Below are 17148 nucleotides of genomic sequence, written 5' to 3' on the forward strand. Positions count from 1 at the left end.
TAAAAAATTTACGATATTAATTTAAACAAATATACTAAGTGAGTAATAGCAGAGTTTTGTATACATATTGTAATTGATGCCCAAATGATTGGTGTTTGGTAAATAGTGTATTACACTAAATTGTGATCTATTAAATATATATCTATTTCTGTACACAGTGTTAAAGAAAAAATTATTCATGACACTTGACATGAAGGTAAGGCAGACTTTATTCAGGGAGATCATTGTGGCAATTTTTTTTCTAACAGTTAATGTATTATGACAGTTATAGGAATTACTACATTGGAGTTTTGCAGCAGGGGAGGAAGAATAGGGTCAATTCCCAATACAAAGAAGAGTGGGTATTTATAGCCAAGGGGTATGATCGGGGCAGGGGAAAGTTGGGTGAAAAGTTACTAGGAGGAAACATCTGGGATGACGGGCAATTCTTTCTAAATCAACCTAATGGGATTCTTGCTGAAGGCAGGCCAGGTGATCAGACATCACCTGGGGGGATGTGGGGAATGAGGAGCCCCATCAGATACTGAGGCTGATCAGGTATCAAGGATGGGGATTCTGGCAAACTGACTTAGCAAGATTCTTGCTTAAATTGGACGATGCAAAGACTGACACGGAAGCCCAGAAGTCGGGGACTTGTTGAGAAGAGAGTTCAGGGGAGCCCGAGGGCAGTTTGGTCAAGGAGAGGGTCTGTCACTAGCTTGTAGGCTAAGCTACATGACCCTCATGACCCAACGGTTGACTCGGCATCTGGAAGAGCAGCCCCAAGTACAAAGACCAGGGATACTGAAACCAGACGACACAGCAGATCATTTCATCTGAACTGCAACACCAAGAAAAAAAGAGCTTTTAAGGTAGAGGGAGTCATACAGGATCAGGATAGCACCTCATTTTCAATTCTGAAATGTGAACAGTCCTACAAGTGAGTTCTTCCTGCCTTTTGAGCAAACTCAGGTAAACTGATACAAGACTAAAGCTGTCCCAGTTGGGTGAATATTTCTGAACATTCACACATTTTGCCACAGAAATATTGTGCTTGATTATAGGGTGTTACCCCAGGCCCTGCTGAAGGTGTTCCACACCATATACATAGTGCCCTTAAAAAAAAAATCCTAGAGATCCTGAATTCCAAAAACACATCTGGCCCTAAAGTCCCTCCTCCCAAGTTTATTGCGCCATGACTGGCATAGAACATGGTAGAACCGTAATGATTTGACGTATATTTATACTGCAAAATGATTACGGTAATAGGGTCGGTTCTCACGTGTCACCTCGCACGGTTAATCGTTTTTCGGGTGAGAACTTTCACATCGAGTCTTCACAACTTTCAGACACAGTGTGTGAACCGCGGTCGCCGCGGTCCGCGAGGTCTCCGGGGCCGGCCTCGCGCGGGGAGAGCCCCGGGCTCCGATACGGGACCGTCGGCTGGCAGCGGCCGTGCCGCTGCGGGACTAGCGGTGGCGACGCACCGTTTCCTGAGCATCTCGTTTGTGTCGCTGCGCCAAGTACTCGGTGTCTCCCCTCGCCCTCAGGATGCCCCGCGTCACCTCCCGTCCACAGGGAGCGAACGGAGGCAGACGAGCCAGCGCGCTCGCCCAGGACCTGCAGCGGGGAGCCCGGGCGGGTCTCGCTCGGGTCCCAGGGCCGGGCGGAGCCTTCGCCGGCGGCAGGGCGGTTCGCTCGGGGACTCAAACGGCAGAAGCACCACCGAGGTCCGCGGCCTGGAGGCGCGTGGCCGCGGGTGGGTTCGGAAGCTGCGAGCGACCGGCCGCCGCGGGGCCGCCCCCTTTCCCGCCGGCCGTCCTCACGCTGGCGCGACGGCTGCGGCGGCTCCCGGAGCGGAGGCTCGGGCAGGAGAGGACGCGGCGCCCACGCACCCGGGGCCGGGCCACCACGCCGTCCCACCACGCCGTCCCGGGGCCCCACCCTCCGCAGACCAGCCTTCCTCCCCGCCGCCGCCGCCGGCCACTGCCGGAGGCTCGGCTCGCGCAGGTGTTGGTTGACAGGAGGGTCAGGCGGCGCGCTCTGCGCGGGGGCTGCCTGCTCCCGGCCAGGCTCCCGGAGGACGCGAGCGCAGCGGCGGGCGGCGAGGCCTCCCCTGGCCCCCTGCACAGCCCTGCAGCCCGCAGAGAAAGCCCCGCGCGGTCGCACCCGCCGGAAGCCCGGTGACCGCCGCACGGCCGCAGCCTCCCGGAAGTGAGGCCAGCTCCCCGGGACTACAGGTCCCAGAGACCCGCTCCCTCGCCCAAGCGGATTGGCTCGCTGCGCCATCCATCAGCCACCAGCCTCAGGAAGACGGCTGCCGACGGCGTTGAGCGACCAATCACGAGAGCGAGGAGGCGGGCGCTCCTCCGGCCGATCCGCCGCCTGTAGACCAGGCGTGGCGGGACGCTACAGGAGTGGGTTCTTCGGAGTGGTCGGAGAGGTGACAGGCCGGCCCTCGAGAAATGGTGACCTGGGACAGAAGCGCCTTTTTGCCCAGAAGACGCTGGTCTTCGCTGCGGCCGCGGGGCCGGCCCCGCCAGGTTTCGCCTCGCCCCCCATCGCTCATTGGCTCCCCCGGGACACGTGGGGGGGGGGAGGAGGCGTGGACACAGCGGCGTGGGCCGGCGGCCGGCGCTGGGTGGGATGAGAGGCCCGCGGACTCGGGCGTGGGCCGGATGGACACGCTGGTGCTGGGCCGGTGGCGACGGCGGAGGGCGGAGGAGCTTCAGGTTCCGGGGGACGCGGTGAGCCCCGGGGCCTGGGCGTGAGGGCCGGAAGGGCGGAGTCCCTGGGCGTGCCCCTCTGGGCCTTGCAGCTCCCCGGGGGCCTTCCCGGAGGCGGCCTGGCCGGGGTCGCGCCCGCGCCCTCCTGGTGGGCTGGGTGAGGCCAGGGCCGAGGGGCGGGGTCAGGGGCGGTGCCGCGGCGCTGCCTCTCCTCCGGGCCCTCCGGCCGCGCCTGCGCGGAGATGCGGGACGGCGAGCGGCTTGTTCCGCGCCGTGGGTAGGACGGGACCCCGTGTCCTTCGCAGTGTCCTGACCCGCGCGCCAGCTCGGGGTGCGCGCGCTGCTGCTCCTGAGTCGCGCCCCCGCGTGCAGGCGCCGGGCTGGGCGGGTAAGGCCGCGGGGTGGAGGACACGCCTGGGTGGAGTGCTTCGAGCGGAGGGAACGGGGTGAGGCGAGGTGGCTGGTGGCGGGGGCCCGGATCAAGGTCCGGCGGGAGCTGGACCAGCGTGACCAGGCCTGCGGGAGTCTGGAAGGGAAGCAGGATGGGAGACAGGAATTCCTTAGCCTTTTCGGGAGCTGGAGGAGGTCCCGTGGGGCCGGAGCTGGGCTCTGACTTCCACGTCCGCTTGCGGGTTGGCTGGCTCTCACCGCACCTCCTTGACTCGGGGGCTCCTGGCTGAGAGCACCCGGGAGCCGCCGGCAGCCCCGCATCTGAATTCTGTGTCCTCTGCACCTGCAGCCTCCATCAGCCTGGAGTCTGGCGCCCGAGTAATGCAAGCACTGTTTCCTCAGATGTTTTGCACAGCGTAACAGGAGTGGCTAGTCTCCTTCCCTGCACAGGCGTCCTCACCCCCACTGCCTGACCAAGAGGCCAGTGTCACCTACGCCCTGTCACAGAAGCACCGCACTTCCAGGGTCCATGTTACCAGGGCACAGGTTCAGCTTCTGCAAGGGAGGCTTCAAACCACATTCGCTCCAACACGGCGGAGGGTTGGGTGGATTGGGAACCGTAAATACAGGGCTGGGACTGCTGCTGCCCAGATCAGAGACACCCAGGGACTGAGATTCCTCCTGGTTCCTGCACTCCCCAGTGTTGTCCTTTTACGTGAGGTCAGCGCTGGGTCATCATGACTGCTCACATTCCATACACTGGAAGTAAATAGTAAAGTGACATGATCATACTGACATTTTAAGAGCTTATTCTGGGAGCTCTGGGGAGAATGAAGGGGCTGGTGGTCAGAGTGAAGGCAGGGAGTGTCTGGATTCCGAGAGGTGACAGGCTTGGACGGAGATGACAGTGAGACAGTGAATGGGCTGGCTCCCAGGGCTGTGACTGGAGCACCTGGGTGGGCGGTGGTGCTGTTACTGAGAGAAGATTGGTGTGGATCTGCAGGAGAAAAGGAGCTGCGCTTGGGACAGGCTGCATGTTCCGTCTTTGGGACATTTAACAGAGGTTACAGGTACTTCTGCTCATTGAGTGGGTACCAGGGGGTTCTCTAAAGTTCGCAATACCCTATTGCTGTTCCCAGATTACAAGGGAGGAAGCTGAGGTGCAGGGAGGTTAATCAGCTCGGGGATACACAGCTTGTAGGGAAGTAGGGCTTAGACCCCACTGTCTGCTTCCAGAGCCTGTCCTCTTAGCTACGGGGCTCTGTAGCCTCCCGTGTGGGGCTTCGCAACAAAGTCCTTATTGGTTGGAAAGGAAGAAAGGCTTAGAGGCCAAACCTTGAATGGTGTTTCAGATTTCGGTGTTGAAACAAAGTGCCCAGCTTGAGGCTGCAGTAGGCCCCCGCCGTTGCCCAGGAGTAGTGAGCTCAGTGTCTGACTGCCAGGGTGTGTATGGCCTCTTAATGCGATAAAGTCCTTGTTTATATTGTCGTGTGCCTTGGTCTTTGATCTAATAATCCACATGGAGTTCAATAAAGTATCCAAGTCCTGGTTCTGCGTTTTCTGTTCTCTCTCTCTCTCTCTCTCACACACACACACGACGCCCCCTTCCAGAATTTGGTTCTGTGCGAAGTGCATTTCCTAGCTCTGTTCACAGATTAGTGGCTTGACACCCTGTGCATTATGACCACCAGTGGAGTTTTGAGAAACCGCAGCTGCCAGGATGTATCTCTGTAACAGCTTCACAAGCAGTTGTCAGAGCCAGAGGCTGCCACCTCCGCTCATGCGTCGAGTGTCCTGACTATGGGAAGGGTGCCTTATAAGGTCACATGTGGAGCAGTTAAGTATCAGTAGGGCTTATCATTTCTGTTAGGTAGACATGTTTTGAGCACCTGTTGTATAGCAAGCGGTATTCTAGGCTCTGCAGAAAGAAAAGGGAAATCCTTGGTTAGATTGACCCTGAGACCTGGGGGCATCAGGTGTGTGGCTCCTTCAGGCCCCCCGCCCACGGCACAGTCACCACACTACCTGTTCCAGAAGGAAAGTACATGCCCAGAACACCTCAAGTCGTGAATGCTCAGCCTGTACCATCCGTGAAGACACTCCTTCCACATGACCTCTATAAAAAGCCAGTTCTCTGGGAGAGAAGCACCCAGAATGTCTCAGCTCACAGTTGAATTGGTATCTTTTCTGGTTTCCTTTGGGTTGATCCAAGATCCATTTTCCAGCTTTTGATTCCTAGGGAGAAGTGGCCACTTCTCTATTGTAATTTCCTTTGATTCTTTGTCAGTATCCTATGGAAATAACATATCAAGATGCATTAATTAATTGGCTATTGACAGGTTTTTTTATCACTTGTTTTTTCTTTTGAAAAACATTTTTACCTTAGTATTTTTTTTTTGGTATGTACTTTTTTTTAGTCGAAGTGTAATGTATGTACAGTGTTTTATTAGTTTCAGATATATAGTATAATTATCCAACAGTTCTGTACATTACTCAGTGCTCATCACAGTGGGTGTACCCTTAATCCCCTTTATTTTACCCGACCTCCCACCCACCGCCTCTGTGACAACCACCAGTTTGTTCTCTTTATTTAAGAAGGTTTTTTTGGTCTCTTTTTGTTTGTTCTTTGTTCTGTTTCTTAAATTCCATATATGCAAAAGCATATGGTATTTGTGTTTTGCTGGCTGACTTATTTCACTTCGCATCGTATCTTCTAGGCCAATCCGTGTTGCAGATGGCAAGACCCCGTCCTTTTTTGCGGCTAGGTGATGTTCCGTTGTGTGTATATACTACATCTTCTTTATCCATTCATCTCTGGATGGACACTTGGTCTGCTTTCATATCTGGGCTTTTGTTGATGCTGCTGCTGTGAACATAAGGGTGTGTGTATCTTTTTGTGTTAGTGTTTTCATTTTCTTTGGGTAAATACCCAGTCATGGGATTACTGGATCATATACTGATTCTGTTTTTAATTTTTTGAGGAACCTCCATACTGCTGTCCGCAGTGGCTGCACCAGCTTGCATTCCCACCAGTGGTGGACGAGGGTCCCTTTTTTCCCATATCCTCACCAGCACTTGTTATTTCTTGTGTTTTTTATTTTAACCATCCTGACAGGTGTAAGGTGATAGCTCACTGTAGTTGTGATTTGCATTTCTGTGGTGATTAGTGATGTTGAACATCTTTTCATGTGTCTGTTGGCCATTTGTATGTCTTCTTTCGAAAAACGTCTATTCACGTCCTGCCCATTTAATTGGATTATTTGGGTTTTTTGATGTTGCGTTGTTTGAGTTCTTTATATATTTTGGAAATTAACCCTTTATTGTATATATCATTTGCAAATATCTTCTCTCATTCACTAGGTTACCTTTTGTTTTATTGGTTGTTTCCTTTGCTGTGCAAAAGCTTTTTATTTTGATGTAGACCCAATAGGTTATTTTTGCTTTTGCGACCCTTGCCTCAGGAGACAGCAGCTTCTTACTAGATGTCCAAAAGGTTGCTGCCTGTGTTTTCTTCTAGGTTTTTTATGGTTTCAGGTCTCATGCTCAGGTCTTTAATCCATTCTGAATTTATTTTTGTATATGATGTCAGAAAGTGGTCCAGTTTCATGGTTTTGCATGTAGCTGTCCAGTTTTCCCAACACCATTTGTTGAAGCTCTCTTTGCCCCACTGCATATGCTTGCCTCCTTTGTCATAGATTAATGGACCATATAATTGTGGTTGTATTTTTGGGTTCTCTAGTCTGTTCCATTGATGTCTGTGTCTGTTTTTGTGCCAGTTTCATGCTGTTTTGATTCCTACGGCTTTGTAGGATATCTTAAAATCTGGGGTTGTGGTAGCTTCAGCTTTGTTCTTCTTTCTTGATATTGTTTTGGCTATTTGGGTCTTTTTTGGTTTCCTACAAATTTTAATATTAATTGTTTTAGTTATGTAAAAAAATGTTCTTAGTATTTTGGTAAGGATTGCATTAAATTTGTAGATTGTATTGGGTAGTAGGGACATTTTAACAGTATTGGTTCTTCCAGTTCATGAGCATAGAATATCTTTCCATTGGTTTGTGTCTTTAATTTCTTTCTTTCCTTTTTTTTTTTTTTTAGATTTTATTTATTTATTTGACAGACAGATCACAAGTAGGCAGAGAGGCAGGCAGAGAGAAAGGAGGAAGCAGGCTCCCTGCTGAGCAGAGAGCCCGTTGTGGGGCTGGATCCTGGGACTCTGGGATCATGACACCAGCTGAAGTCAGAGGCTTTAACCCACTGAGCCACCCAGGCGCCCTTCCTTCTTTTTTTAAAAATGTACTTTAAAAAAAATAAGATTTTATTTATCTATTTGTCATAGAGAGAGAGAGAGCGAGCAAGCACGGACAGGGGAAGCAGGAGGCAGAGGGAAAAGCAGGCTCCCCACTGAGCAAGGAGCCCTGAGTGGGACTTGATCCCAGGACCCTGAGATCATGACTCGAGCCAAGGCAGCCGCTTAATCCAGAGCCACCCAGGTGCCCCTTGTTTGTGTTATTTCATCAGTTTTACAGTTTTCAGAGTACAGGTCTTTGACCTCTTTGGTTCAGTTTATGCCTAGGTGTTTTATTATTTTTGGTGTAGTTATAAATGGGATTAATTTCTCTTTCTGCTACTTCCTTATTAGTGTATAGAAGTGAAACAGATTTCTGTGTATTTTGTATCCTGAGGCTTTACTGAATATTTTTGATGCAACTGGGGAGATTTTGATATGAATAAATATAAAGTTCCAATCTACCATGTTCACCAGTTCTTGGTATTAGGAATAGTTGCTTCTGAAGCCGAGGGCTGAGGAAATGTCGTGTCCTCTCCGCTCTGTTTATAACTTTTAGACCGGCCTTTGCTAATACTTGAAAAACCGCGCAATGACCGTAGCGGGGCCTCGTCAGCAGAACCGCGGAGCCACGTCGGCGGCGTTAGCGGCCCTCCAGGGGCCCTGCGGGGTCTGCCCTGGGAAGGTCGGGTCGGTCCGCTGGTCCGCCGCGCCGGGTGTCGCTCGTCGCTGCTCCGCCCAGCGGGCTCCCCGCTGCGAGGCCCTGATGACGGCCGCGTTGCCGCCTTCACGGTGCTTCCTGGGTCGCTCTCCCGCGGGGTCGTTGCGGCGCGCGGCTCGGGCCCGAGCTCCGCGGTCCCCCGGCCGGCGTGTGAGCTCGGGCCCCGCGGGCCGCTCCCGCCGTCGGCTCTGCACGCGCGCTCCGCCTGCTGTGGCCGCGACCGTCGTCGCAGGTTTCCTCCTGCGTGGCCCGGGAGCGTCGGAGTGAGGCGGCAGCCGTCGCGGAGCCGTGCGGGGAAGGCGGACCCAGGGACGTGAACGCGTGGCCGCGACTCGGCCCCACCGGGGGACGCGAGGTTCCCATCAGGGCCGAGACCCAGCGCCGCCGCTCAGCAGGGACCCCCCACGCGGGCCGGACGGGTTGCGGCCTCCCGCCGCTCCCGTCGGGTGTGCGGGGTGTGCGGGGCCGGCGCGGAGCCGCGGAGCGGTGTCCCGCGGGCGCGCCCCGGCTGACTGATGCGGGCGCGTGTCGCTGAGGGAGCGCAGGGCCTCGCTGGCGCGCACCGCCCCTGCTGCTCTCAGGGACCGCTCTGCGCTCGGCGGGGGGCGGGGTCGGGACCCGGCGGGCCCGCGCCCACAGCGCGCCCCGTTGTCGCCGTCCGGGCTGCGGCTCAGCCCGCGTTTCTCCCGCGGCGGTCACCAGAGCGACGGGAGGCCGCGACCCGTCCGGCCCGCGTGGGGGGTCCCTGCTGAGCGGCGGCGCTGGGTCTCGGCCCTGATGGAGAACCTCGCGTCGCCCCGGTGGGGCCGAGTCGCGGCCACGCGTTCATCTCCCTGGGTCCGCCTTCCCCGCACGGCTCCGCGACGGGGAGCTCCCGGCCGTCCCCCGCAGCCCGGGCCTCCTCGCCGCTGGCGGCCCCTCCCCTGCGAACCCGCCCCGTCCTCTTTCCCGGTGTGTCGCTCGTCGGATCTCGCGCCGGTTGCGGTGGGGCTGCCGTGCGCAGGGCTGCATTCGGAGCAGGTGCGGGCGGCTGTGGCTCCCGGTGTCCTCCCCAGCCGCGGAGTTGGGGTCGCTGGCCTGTGCTGCCCGAGCCCCGCGTCCCGCCAGCGGCCTGGAGAGGGCGTCGGTGAGTCCGCGTTTCGCCGCGTCCCGCCGGCGGCCTGGAGAGGGCGCCGGTGAGTCCGCGTTCGCCTTGTCCCGCTTGCAGCCTGGAGAGGGCGTCGGTGAGTCCGCGTTCGCCGCGTCCCGCCGGCGGCCTGGAGAGGGCGCCGGTGAGTCCGCGTTTCGCCTCGTCCCGCCGGCAGCCTGGAGAGGGCGCCGGTGAGTCCGCGTTCGCCTTGTCCCGCTTGCAGCCTGGAGAGGGCGCCGGTGAGTCCGTGTTCGCCTTGTCCCGCTTGGAGCCTGGAGAGGGCGTCGGTGAGTCCGCATCCCTGGCAGGCGGTCGGTCCCTCCAGGGTCCGTGCGGTTGGTGTCTCTGAGTCTGATCGGCGCTTCCCGAGTGACCTGCTCGCGGACAGCTTTTCCTGGGCCTTCTCATTGTGGTAACTTTCTCCGTGAATTATTCAGAACTTCTGCGCATATTTAAAAACAGCTTTGTTTGTAGTTTGCATACCATAAAGTTCACCATTTTAAAGTGCACAGGCCAGTGGCTTTAATATATTTACAGAGCTCTGTAAATATCTGCACGATCCGAATAAAAAGCGCTTTCATGACCAGAAAGAAACAGGGTTCCAGGGGGGGTCACTCTCGTCCACCCTCCCTAGCCCTTAGCAGCTACGACTGACCTTCCGTCTCTGTCGGTCCGTCTGGGCCAGACAGTTGGACACAGAATCACGGTGTAGCTCCGTCCCGACTGGCTCCTTTCACTTGGTCTCATCGCGTTTTTGACGTTCACTTCCGTGGACACATGTATCCGTGTCGCCGCCCTTCCCGTTGGTGAGTGATGCTCCCCGATGCGGCTCTTCCCCACTTCTCCGGTGCCTCCCGTGGTGGACGTTTGAGTCCTTGGTCCTTTGAGACTTGACGGGACGCTGCTGTGAACATCCACACGCAAGTGTGTGCGTGCGCGCGTGTTTTCGTTTCTCTTGGGCGGTTATTTAGCTGTGGAATGGCTGGGTCGTCCGGTAACCAGGGGCTTAACGTTGTGAGGAATGGCCCAAGTGTTTCCCAAAGCGTCTGCACCGTTTAGGTTCCCACCAGTAGGGAGCGAGGCTTCTAGTCTCTCCACACCCTTGCCAGCACTCCTTACCGTGTCTTTCTGATGGTAGCCATCCTGGGGAACTGCTCTCCCGCTGTGTTTTTGATCGGCATTTTTCTAATGACAAGTGATGTCAGATGTTTTTTCACATACTTTCGGGCCTTTTGTATATCTTTGTTGGGGAACTCACTATCGAATCCTTTACTCAGTTAGAAATTATGTCATCTTGTTGAATTGGAAGACTTCTCTTTATGTTCTGGACGCATGTCTTTTAACGTACAGATGATGTGTGAACATTTTCTCCAAGAATGTGGCTTGTCTTTTTACTTTCTTAATGCTGCCTTTCAGTGTCCGCAAAGTTTTGGATGTTAATGAAGTCCTGTCTATTAACTTGGTTCTTTATAGGTCCTGTTTTTCTGGTCATATCTTAGAATTCTTTACCTAAGTTCACAGAGATCCTGTCCTATGTTCCCCTCTAAAATGTTTATGCTTCTCACACTTGCATTTAGCTCTCTGATCCCTTTGTGTGAGTGTTTGTGTGTGGTGTGTGGGGAGGGCCCTAAGTTTCTCCTTTTGCACACGGAACTTGAATCGTGCCCATACCGTTTCTGAGGAAGACTGTTGTCTTGGCGCTTTTGTCAAAGGTCAGTTCACCGTAAATGTACGGGTTTATTTCTGGGTTCTCAGTATTGTTCTATTGATCCATATGTTTATCCCTGTGCCAGTAACACACTGTTTTGATTATCGTAGATCTTTCTAAGTTTATATTAACTTTTCAAATCTTTTTCATACATGGTCTGGTTTTTAGTGTTTCTTTGGTTTTATTTTTCAATCTTATCTCCCCGGTTAGACTGAAAGCCACTGAAGCCCCAGCTCTGTCCTTTCAGATCACCAGACTCCACACAAGTGAGTTCAGGTTTTTGGATTTCATTTTTCTCATCTACAAAACAGAAATAAAATTTCTTACCCTTCCTATGTCATGAGGTTGTTAAGAGGATCCAATGAAGTAACCAATGTGGAAATGTCCCTAAACTGTAGTTTTTATAACTGTGCGTGACCTTTATGAGTCCTAGCTGTGGTGGGTAAATTTGTATACCCGGTTTCCTAAGATCCTTCACTTTAATCAGGAGAGTGACTGCGGTTTATGGTGGACTTCGTAAATCTCGCAAGCCTGCACTTGATCCTCTGTAGGTCTAGTAAGTTCATTCACATTTTTTACTTTAATTGGAAGTATGAGCATGGCTCCCCACCTCCCCCCGTTGTCTTCCTCTAGGTCACTAGCCCACTGGGAATTAAGTTGTCACTCCTGCTTTTGACTATGGTCTTAGACTGCTTCTCTTCCCTAAACCTCCCCGTGTCCCAGCCAGACGGGGTAGGGGTATGGGCTGGGAAGCCCACGTATGGTAGGCTGACACGTCTTCCAAAAGTGATCACAGCCAGATAAAGCACAGCATCAAGATGTAAGATCCAGGTGGTTAAAGTTTCAGCATGCCCTGAGAGTGTGGAGTGGAGAGGAAGAACCCTAGCTTCTGGTCTCCGTAGTGGACTCTGTGTCAGGTGTCACCGCCCTCAACCTCCCAAGAAAGTGGGCCTCCCAAGAGGGCACACCACAGCACACCACAGTGTTACTGAAGGAGACTCTGGGCCTGGTGGAGCTGTTTTCTCTCTGATGGTCTGCAGGCCTTATGAATCTTGCTGTCCTGGCATTAATGGTTCTGTATTCGGGGCTGGTGGACGCCCACACCTGCTCCTCCAGCGAAAGTGAACTTCTCTACTGAACTATGCAGCCTCACTCCGCCACTGTTTCTGGTAACTAGGACTCAATTAACCAGCGGTACACATTGCTAGTGCAAATGGTCTTTAGAAAAAAGACCAGACTATGGACTCTGAAAAACAATCTGAGGGTTTTGAAGGGGCGGAGGGTGGGAGGTTAGGGGAGCCAGGTGATGGGTATTGTGGAGGGCACGGATTGCATGGAGCACTGGGTGTGGTGCATAAACCATGAATTCTGTTACGCTGAAAAGAAAAAAAAAGGCGATTAGTCATAGAGATGCCCGCAGTATGTACAGAATGAAAGATTAGATGTGTGTGTGTGGAGAGACTCACCCTGCACTGCATTCTGAGTTCTAGTGATTTTACACCCGTATTCTGTGTATGCTTAGCTCGTGTACGAGTGCATGCATTAAAGATGCTTAATTCAAGGTGTTTAATTTTTTTTTTAAAGACTTTATTTATTTATTTGTCAGAGACAGAGGGAGAGAGAGTGAGCGAGCACAGGCAGACAGAGAGGCAGGCAGAGGCAGAGGGAGAAGCAGGTTCCCTGCCCAGCAAGGAGCCCAATGTGGGACTCGATCCCAGGACCCTGGGATCATGACCTGAGCCGAAGGCAGCCGCTTAACCAACTGAGCCACCCAGGCGTCCCAAGGTGTTTAATTTTTTAAGAATTAATCCATTTTCTTGCTGTGCAGATTGGGGAGAATACAGGGTGCTTTTTTGTTGACATTTCAGGAAGTTGGCATCTTTTTTTCCTCCACATCCCTCTGGGGCATGGGGCGGAGGAACAGGTTTCCAGAGGTGGCCCAGGGCTGCGCTCCGTGGGCTTGTGCCCCCTCTTCTGGCTCCGTAGTGTGTGCCAGGTGCATTGTGAAGACGTCCCCAGTCTGGTTTCTACACTTCTGTCGAATCGTGGGGCCGTGACCCTCCTCCCTTCCCTGTGCCCTGCTCATCTAGCTGGGCCTCGGCACTTCTGGTAAAGGAGAGAGTCCGCGGTAACAGAGGTGGGCCCATGCCTCCTCACTGGGGGCACCTCATTTTTGCCGACACCTGCCAGGGTTTTTGTTCTGTCATTGAGGCAGCACGATACATATTTTATATTTTAATTTATGTGTCTTATCAAGTGTCTTCTCATAGCCAACCGTGCTTCTGTTTCCAGTGTTCTCTGGTGAGGTTGCTATTCGATTGATATTCAATTATTGTTAAGTAATGGGGTCTTTGTGTATACTCGGGATTTTAATTTTATTTATACAGTGCAAGTGTCTTCGTAGTTGGGTGGTAAATCTTTGTTTGCCTTTATGAAGCCTGACATAGCCTCTGCAGGAGGGAGTAAAAGGAACCATGCAACACAATCCTAGAGTTAAATGTCCCCGCAGGCTTCATTTTCCTCTGGTCCGGGCCGATCCATAATAACTGCACAATTTGCCAAGTAAGTGTCCAGGTCAATAGCGCATGCGGTCAGCTCTCCGTAATCCGCCGTAAATAGCAGAAAACAGGAATAATTTAATGCACTCAGCTGGTCAGGAGCCCCCAAGCAGGTAACCCCCACATCCCCTAGAGGAGCCCAGCTCTTACCCACCACCTACGTACCAGCATGACTCCCCCTTTCACCCGCCACTGGGTGTGGGGACCCAATTCTCCAACCGCCTGACCTACTTAAAGAGTGTCAGCTTGTCGCCACGGATGAGCACAAGTCTGCTGACTTAACGTGCAGGTGTCACTTGACCCAGCACAGAAATGGTTCCGAATGCACTTCCAGCGTTTGAGGGGTCATCCAGAAAGTATGGGTTCTAGCTCCGAGTCTCCCACCTGTGCCTCTTTGCTTTCCTTTCTGGCCAGTCTGGTGTTACTCGGAAAAGAGCAGGGGAACGACACCGCTGTCAGCCTGCTGCGGTGTTATGGACGGGGAGCGTGAAGCCTGTGTATACAGTGATGTGGGCTTATTTTATATTCCCACTTTCTCTGTCAGCCCAGCTTGCGGGAGTAGACCAGTTTCACCCATTGTACTTGTGCTGACAGTGTGAGGATTCTGTCCCGGGTAACCGGAGACCCACGTCCTCCGTCTCCCGGGGTGTTCTCATCTGCCTTGGCCAGGGTGTGGAGGGCTGCGTTCTTTGCAAACATCTTGGGGGTGGTTAGTAGGATTATTGCAGCATTCGGGACAAGAAGGACTGGACGTACTCCGATAGACCAGAAGACCACACAGATGTCAAATTAGGGAGCCCTTCCATGTAAAGAAGAACGCTCAGAGAGCACCAGGGCTGGGGCAGCTGCTTCACGCGGAGAAGATGCCGGGGCAGTGGAGGGTGCCCACCTCTCTCAGACAAGCCACGCCACGTGGCCACTGCGCTTGTTCCAGTAGGTGGGTTTCTTCCTCGCACACGCACTGGTGGAGCCATGGAGGGCGGTCATGCTGCTCTCTGCGGTGGGGGCCACTGAGCTTTGCAAGTGTCTTTTATGGTTTATTTTAAGAGGGGTATTGACAGTTCAGAAACTCTAGAGCGGGGTGTCTCGGATAGGACGAGTCTGGAAAACATCTCAGGTGTGGGAGAGCAAAGGCCACGGGAATGGTTGGTTGGAGAGAGGAAACCTCACGAGTACCTGAGCGGTATCTGCAAACATCTGGAAGGATGTTTATCTCCTGCTTGAGAGACTGTTTATTTTATGTTGCTCAAGAGGGAAGAATTGGAATCAGTGGGGTGAGATCATGGGAAAGCAGTTTGGCTGAAATCCGTATTTCTGCAAGTGTGGTCTACATTCCACCAGGGCTATGAGAGATTTTTTTTCCCTTCAATTTTAAAAACTTTATTTCAAAGTAGTTTCAGATTTACAGAAAGGGTCCCCCTGAATATGATGGAGAGAATTCAGGTATACCGTCAGCGAAATGACCTACATAACGTTAGTGCAGTGAGCGCGCTGTGAGATCAGCCCCTGATCTAGTGTCGCTGCGACGACGCTAGACCCTCTCCTGTCTCCCCTGTTTTCCCGTAACGGCCCTTCACTGACCAGATGGAGTCCAGGGTCCACGCTGCATGTGGTTCTTGTGCTTCTCGGTCTCCTCCAATCTGTGGCACTAACCAGTGCTCATGACCTTGACACTTTTAGTGGATGGTGGTCAGTTCTTTTGTAGAGCATCACGCGGTCTGGGTCGTCTCACGTTTTCTGTGACTAATGAAGGCCACGCGTTTGGCGTGAGGACCGCAGAGGTGACACTCCTTCTCAGTGCGTCAGATCAGGGATTTGCGGTGCCTGTCCTTACTGCTGACGTCGACCTTGTCCCTCCATGAAGGTGATTTCAACCACTGTGAAGTCACCATCTTTCTCTTTGTAATTAATGAAAACCTTGGAGGAGATGCTGTGCCAATATCCTGTCTCTCCTTAAACTTTTGCTCAGTGATTTTTAGCATCTCCTGGTAAATCTTGTTTGAAATAACATTCACTGTGGCATTTACTTAATGGTGGTTTTGTGTTTTCCTCATTCCTTTCCACTTGTTAATTAGAATTCCGCTGAAAAGGAGAACAGGATCTCTTCCCCCCAGTGATGTATTCGTTTGTTGATGTCATGGTTAGACTCACAGGTATTTTATTCTCTACATTATGATCCAGTGCTCTCGTTACTTATTTTATTGCCTAAGTTGTTCCGGCTTTGGCTGTTGGGAACTCCTTCAGGATGGCGTGCCTTCGTCTTTTTGACATGGTCTCATGCTTTTTCAAAAAACTTATTTGGGGTGACACAAAGTGTCTCAGGCTCATCTCATGCTTTGCCTGTTCGAGACCTGATCCAACCCCTCTCCGTGGAACCTAGATTCCTTTAACAGGAGATGGTAGTTAGAAAGCAGTGTCTACGTGCTAGGTATAGTCTTGCTACCAGTAGGATGCCACCAGTCACAGCAGACACAGCTAGAAAATGTACGTATTGGTGTGGGTGCGTATCCTAGTGTGTAAGTACTCATACCTGTGCTTCATATCACGTGCATATCCACACAGCTGTGTTCCTCCGCCGCTGTCTGGATACGTACTGAGAACTGCATTCATGCTGACTTCAGTCCGGATCCAGCATCCCTGGGTTCTTTTTTTCTTTTCTTTCTTTCTTTTTTTTTTTTAAGGATTTATTTAGGAGGAGGAGGAGAGGGAGAGAGAGATCTCAAGCACACTCCACACCCTTGATCTCACGACCCTGAGATCATGACCTGAGCCAAAATCAGGACTTGAAAGCTCAGCCGACTGAGCCTCTCAGGTGCCCCACCACCAGCCTCCTCCCTTCCCTTGCTTGTAACTTGTCTCTTCAACAGAGAGAAGCCTGGCTCTCTTTATTCACAGTGCATTTACTTATTTATTCAGTCCTAGTTTACCAGTAAAATCGTTTCAAAATTGCTAATCTCTGAGAACCAGATTTGTTAACTAGAGTCAGTATTTGCATACAGCTCTTTTTTGTCCTTAGACTTAAGAGTTTCTAGTGAAAATACTATTTTCCAGAATTACTGAGGCTAGTTATGCATTTCAGTGTGGCTCTGTTTATCTGTTTGTAAAATAGTTTCATTTGTTGTAATTTGTGTTCCATTTGGGTCTGACGTCCTGGGTGATTTCAGTTTGGTACTTCTTTTAGGGTATGTGAAGTGTTACTGCAGTTCTGAGACTAGAGCTTTGGAAGAATTTGCACCAAGTGTCTGCCCCCGCTGCATACCTGTCGTCCCCCTTCCTTCTTACCTTTTCCCATCCGCCATCCGTGGGAAAGCAGCGTCTTTACTTCCTGGCGTTTCCTTCCTGTCTTTCCTTTGTCTGGGTAAGCAGACGGGGCAGGTTTTCTCACCCCCCTACTTTTTTTTTTCCTCTTGTGAATAATTTATTTTATTTTCTTGCCAAAGATGTCAAAAACAAAATTAACACGAGACAAGGAAGGGAAGTGAGAAATTTCCAAGAAACTTGACAAGAAGGGAAAATTCCATCTCTGAAAATAACTCCAGTCAGTGATACATCTCTTAGCATTTACAGAAGTCCGTGATTAATTTTAAGTTTGGAGCCCTGAAAGCTGTATTTCTTTTTTTTTTTAATTATTTTTTTATTAACGTATAATGTA

The 17148-nt window shown here is 52.1% G+C and overlaps 1 protein-coding gene across 1 annotated transcript in view; it reads left to right on the forward strand.

Moving 5' to 3' along the window:
• Nucleotides 1-2624: 2624 nt before the first annotated feature.
• CUNH10orf143 (chromosome unknown C10orf143 homolog) overlaps nucleotides 2625-17148 on the forward strand; it is a 42311-nt gene continuing 27787 nt past the window's right edge. The window contains exon 1 of the mRNA XM_032882064.1: nucleotides 2625-2726. Within this exon, the coding sequence (XP_032737955.1) occupies nucleotides 2658-2726 (69 nt within the window). The 5' untranslated portion in view covers nucleotides 2625-2657. The remainder of the gene's footprint in view (nucleotides 2727-17148) is intronic.

Source organism: Lontra canadensis, unplaced genomic scaffold, assembly GCF_010015895.1.
Source record: "Lontra canadensis isolate GAN:19392208 unplaced genomic scaffold, GSC_riverotter_1.0 scaffold79, whole genome shotgun sequence".
Classification (NCBI taxonomy): domain Eukaryota; kingdom Metazoa; phylum Chordata; class Mammalia; order Carnivora; family Mustelidae; genus Lontra; species Lontra canadensis.